The sequence below is a fragment of the Bos javanicus genome, chromosome 23 (assembly GCF_032452875.1).
Source record: "Bos javanicus breed banteng chromosome 23, ARS-OSU_banteng_1.0, whole genome shotgun sequence".
Lineage (NCBI taxonomy): Eukaryota > Metazoa > Chordata > Mammalia > Artiodactyla > Bovidae > Bos > Bos javanicus.
The window spans coordinates 20,407,806-20,413,465 of record NC_083890.1 but is presented as its reverse complement, the minus strand read 5'-3'; the positions used below and the strand labels follow the sequence as shown (position 1 = coordinate 20,413,465).

General features: G+C 42.8%; 1 protein-coding gene across 1 annotated transcript; it reads right to left on the bottom strand.

The window, feature by feature from the left end:
- Window positions 1–4,172: 4,172 nt before the first annotated feature.
- On the bottom strand, window positions 4,173–5,233 carry LOC133235876 (peptidyl-prolyl cis-trans isomerase A-like). The gene has a single exon (XM_061397669.1). The coding sequence runs from the start codon at window positions 4,605–4,607 to the stop codon at window positions 4,209–4,211; it is 399 nt and encodes a 132-aa protein (XP_061253653.1). The 5' UTR covers window positions 4,608–5,233; the 3' UTR covers window positions 4,173–4,208.
- Window positions 5,234–5,660: the final 427 nt, after the last annotated feature.

The following is a 5,660-nucleotide window of genomic DNA, read 5'->3' as shown; positions in this document are numbered from 1 at the left end:
GTAGAACGTTTCTAGGCTCCAAGTGAGCCCTCTTCATTGAAGAAGCTCTGAACTTCAAAGGCAGTCCATCATGGTCTTTGATATCTGTTGAACTGAATTTGGGAAACTGCAAGGAATCTCATTTTCAATTTAAGATGAGGGAAGGTTCTGGATTTTAAACAAAAGGGTTGAAACTTATCTGGAATCAGTAGTCTGTCTGGTTAATCAGAAGACCTTTTGGATAAACACCAGTTACTTCTCTGACTTATCTCTGAAGTACGAAGTGCCTTCTGAGTATCTTGATTACTTGAATTCTAGAAAAGAGAACGCGCAAGTGATGACACTCTTTATAGCTTTCCAGAACTACGGATTTGCCATTTATTTTGTGTATCAGATTGCAGCCATGAAATTAAAAGATGCTTGCTCCTTGGAAGGAAAGTTAAGACCAACCTAGACAGAAAATCAAAAAGCAGAGACATCACTTTGTTAACAAAGGTCCATCTAGTCAAGGCTATGGTTTTTCCAGTGGTCACGTATGGATGTGAGAGTTGGACTATAAAGAAAGCTGAGCGCCCAAGAATTGATGCTTTTGAACTGTGGTGTTGGAGAAAACTCTTGAGAGTCCCTTGGACTATAAGGAGATCCAACCAGTTCATTCTAAAGGAGATCAGTCCTGAGTGTTCTTTGGAAGGACTGATGTTGAAGCTGAAATTCCAGTACTTTGGCCACCTGATGCAAAGGGCTGACTTATTTGAAAAGACCCTGATGCTGGGAAAGATTGAGGGCAGGAGGAGAAGGGACGACAGAGGATGAGATGGTTGGATGGCATCACCAAATCAATGGACATGGATTTGGGTGGACTCCGGGAGTTGGTGATGGACAGAGAGGCCTGGCGTGCTGCGATTCATGGGGTCGCAAAGAGTCGGACACGACTGAGCGACTTAACTGAACTGAACTGAACACCACAAAGGCAAGTCTATGCTCATCAGTGATAATTATGAACTAGATGCAAATTGAGATCTAGTTATTGGACATCTATATGCCATTTCAAACATTTCATCACATGTAATCATATTAATCTTCATGAGAAGTTAATTATTAATTCTGTCATTATTATTATTAACATATTGTTAATCTTGTTCTAGAATGAAGAAATTCAAGAGATTCAAGGTCACTTAGCTAACACCTTCCTCAAATGATAACCACAAGAAAACCATTTTTCTTTTTCTTTTTTTTTTAAATTTTCTTTTATTTTTAAACTTTACATAATTGTATTAGTTTTGCCAAATATCAAAATGAATCCGCCACAGGTATACATGTGTTTCCCATCCTGAACCCTCCTCCCTCCTCCCTCCCCATACCATCCCTCTGGGTCGTCCCAGTGCACTAGCCCCAAGCATCCAGAATCGTGCATCGAACCTGGACTGGCATCTCGTTTCATACATGATATTTTACATGTTTCAATGCCATTCTCCCAAATCTTCCCACCCTCTCCCTCTCCCATAGAGTCCATAGACTGTTCTATACATCAGTGTCTCTTTTGCTGTCTCGTACACAGGGTTATTGTTACCATCTTTCTAAATTCCATATATATGCGTTAGTATACTGTATTGGTGTTTTTCCTTCTGGCTTACTTCACTCTGTATAATAGGCTCCAGTTTCATCCACCTCATTAGTACTGATTCAAATGTTTTCTTTTTACTGGCTGAGTAATACTCCATTGTGTATATGTACCATAGCTTTCTTATCCATTCATCTGCTGATGGACATCTAGGTTGCTTCCATGTCCTGGCTATTATAAACAGTGCTGCGATAAACATTGAGGTACACGTGTCTCTTTCCCTTCTGGTTTCCTCAGTATGTATGCCCAGCAGTGGGATTGCTGGATCATAAGGCAGTTCTATTTCCAGTTTTTTAAGGAATCTCCACACTGTTCTCCATAGTGGCTGTACTAGTTTGCATTCCCACCAACAGTGTAAGAGGGTTCCCTTTTCTCCACACCCTCTCCAGCATTTATTATTTGTAGACTTTTGGATCGCAGCCATTCTGACTGGTGTGAAATGGTACCTCATAGTGGTTTTGATTTGCATTTCTCTGATAATGAGTGATGTTGAGCATCTTTTCATGTGTTTGTTAGCCCTCTGTATGTCTTCTTTGGAGAAATGTCTGTTTAGTTCTTTGGCCCATTTTTTGATTGGGTCATTTAAGAAAATCATTTTTAAAAAGATATTGTTTGTATAAGCCTGCAGAGCTAGTAACCGACAGACATAGTTTCAAGTTAAACTCTTAATCCTGAAGAATGCATTCTTTGTTCTGTGCCACAGTCCCTTGTTTATTCTATACATTTCTGACCACACAATTTTTAGATAATTACAACTTCTCTGCCTCATTTGTAAATTGAGGATATTGATGAAAGATTGTCAATGAAAAAATGACACTATATATCTTCATATAGTGAAACTCAGGTATCCATGAACAAATGAAGGGAAATTCACGAATAAGTCTGTAAAGTATAAAGTTATAAATCAAGTGTCGTGAGATTAACTATAAATGACTTTAGGGTTTAGGCTATGTCTCATTTTTGTTTCATCCCCAGGCCCCAGTTGAAAGAGAGATTTAACAAATGTTTGTGGAACCACGTGGGTGAATAATGATAATTTCCTTGGGCCTTGGATAAATGTTTATACACTTGAATGAAATAATGGAATTCTAGAACTGGAAGAGATCTTGGAACTGTCTATACCCATGGTTCTTCAAACATTAACATATGGCATCAGAATCCTCTGGAGAGTTTGTTAAAGCACAGATCGCTGTGTTCCAGACCCGCAGAGTTCTTGGTACACAAAGTCTGGGATGGGCTTGAGCCTTGTCATTTCTTTTTTAAAAAGATGTATTTATATATTATTTGTGTTTTGACTGTGCTGGATCTTCCTGGCTGTGCTCGGGCTTCCTCTGGTTGTGGTGAGAGGGGGCTACTCTCCACTTCCGGTGCAAGGGCTTCTCACTGTGGAGGCTTCTCTTGTTGCAGAGCATGGGCTGTCGGCACATGGGCTTCAGGCTTTGTGGCACATGGGCTTAGTCGCTCCTCGGTATGGGGGATCTTCCTGGATGAGGGATCCACCCATGTGCCCTGCATCGGCAGGTGGATTCTTAGCCAGAAGACCACCAGGGAAGCCTTGAGCATTGGCATTTCTAACAAGTTCCCACGTGAGGCTGATGTTGCTGGTCCAGGGACCACACTTTGAGAATCACTAACCTGCCACAACAATAACTAATATTTATTAAGGGCTAATTATGTGACAGGCACTGTGCTAAAGTTTAGTATAATTCATATTAGGTCATTTAATCATTACGATACGTCTACGGATGATGACATTATTAGCGTCCTTATTTTAGTTCTAAGAACACTGAGACCCGGAGAAGCTAAGTATTTTACCCAGACTCATCTACCTAATAAGTGATGGAACCACAGTGATGCATTCAGGCTGAGTAATGCTACATCTGGCTCTCTCGGGTGATATTATAACTTCACAGAGTGAGGTGCCTTGTACATCAGCCTAGATGAAGAAATGGAGGCCCACCGGAAGTGACTCCCCCAAGGTCACATGATGAATTGGAAGAGGAGTATGAATGAGAACACTCTTCCTAATTCAGCATCTGCCATCTCCTGCCATAGAGCACGAGGGGCAGGCAAGGGTTCTACCCCTTCTTTCAGTGAATTCCCAAGGCCATCACCTTCTAATCAGTTTGAATAGTATAGATGTCCTTATGGTGCTCTGATATATTAGTCATTTTCCTTATTTACCCACTGTTTCATAACTTAAGGAGGTGGTGGTGTCTGTAGAGGAGAGAGTAGGGGTTGATGGATGAGTCATGAGGCTGGAGGCTAAAGACCCAGAAAGGAAAGGGGTTAATCAGACTGATGAATGGCTCAAGAGTGGATGGAAGAAATGTCTCCACGTGTCTTGGCAAGTCCTCTGTAATATTTCTTCCCACACTTAGAAAACCCAGCTCTCAGGGACTTTAGGTCACTGTACCTCAACCATCCGAGTCTCCCAGGGATGCTGGAAAGGAAAATTAAGAATGTTTTTTTTGGGAAAGATTGGGCCTAGGAGGGCTCTTAAAATTCTCAATTCAGTCCCAGAGGCTCTGTCCTTAGATATGCTGTACTCTCTGGTTTCTGTGCCCATAAGTTTGTTTGTTTTCAAGTAAAAGGCAAGTCAAATTTATTAGATTTGTCCACAGTCACCAATGGTGATCTTCTTGCTGGTCTTGCCATTCCTGAACCCAAAGTGCTCCATGGCTTCCACAATATTCATGCCTCCCTTCACCCTGTCAAAGACAATGAGCTTGCCATCCAACCATTCAGTCTTGGCAGTGCAGATGAAAAACAAGGAACCGTTTGTGTTGGGGCCAGCCTTTGCCATGGACAAGATGCCAGCGCCTACATGCTTCAGAGTGAAATTCTCATCAAATTTCTCACCATAGATGGACTTGCCACTGGTGCCATTACGGCATGCGAAGTCACCACCCTGGCACATAAGTCCTGGAATTATTCTATGAAAGCAGGGACCTTTATTCCAAATCTTTTCTTCCCAGGGCTCAATGAACAGGGTGGGGTTGACCATGGCTGAAGGCTCCGGGGTGGCTCTGTCTCCAAGGCTGTACCCATAAGTTTTGCTAAACAGGTGTCTTTGAGCTGCACAGTGCTCAGGGTAAAAACATTTGAAGTGAGTTTAACATCAGAATTAAAGAAAAAATTTGCCCATTATTCAAAGATTATGCTGTACCTGACACCAAGCAAATACCATCAAACAGCAATGGCTCGGTCACGCGGGTGGTCAAAGCTGTCCTTTCTCTGGCCAGGAAAGGTTAATATCCCTGTCTGCAGAATCTGATTTCTTTAAGGACCCTCTGTCCCTCATCCCTCCCTCCCTTTTCCTTTCACCTACCCGCCCCCCATCCCCAGGCACTTTATGCACAAAGCTCCTCAACATTGAGATCATGGGTATGATTCGAGAGCTTCAGAGGCATGAGTAGCCTGTGAATGTCTGTGTGGTCAGTGAGTTTGTTCTTTAGGATGAGAAACCTGGTAAGCACGCAGACCCCAAATATCAGGTGCTCTCAAATGAGTCATTGGTAATGAGTAGACAAAACACAAGGCACAATTGTCCACATTTCCTGCCCCGGGCCCCTTCCACCCCCTCTCCAAAATCTACCTTGCCCTTCCTGGCCTTCCCCACCCACTGCAGGTAGAACAATTGGCTGAAAAGATGCATTTTTTTTGTAGCCAAGATAAGGTTAGAATGACTGTTACCATGACCCAGCTTCAGTTCAGTTCAGTTGCTCAGTAGTGTCCGACTCTTTGCAGCCCCATGGACTGCAGCACGCCAGGCTTTTCTGTCCATCACCAACTCCCGGAGCTTATTCAAACTCATGTCCATTGAGTCGGTGATGCCATCCAATGATCTCATCCTCTGTCTTCCCCTTCTCCTCCCACCTTCAATCTTGCCCAGCATCAGTGTCTTTTCTACTGAGTCAGTTCTTCGAATCAGGCGGCCAAAGTATTGCAGTTTCAGCTTCAACATCAGTCCTTCCAGTGAATATTCAGGACTGATTTCCTTTAGGATGGACTGGTTGGATCTCCTTGCAGTCCAAGGGACTCTCAAGAGTCTTCTCCA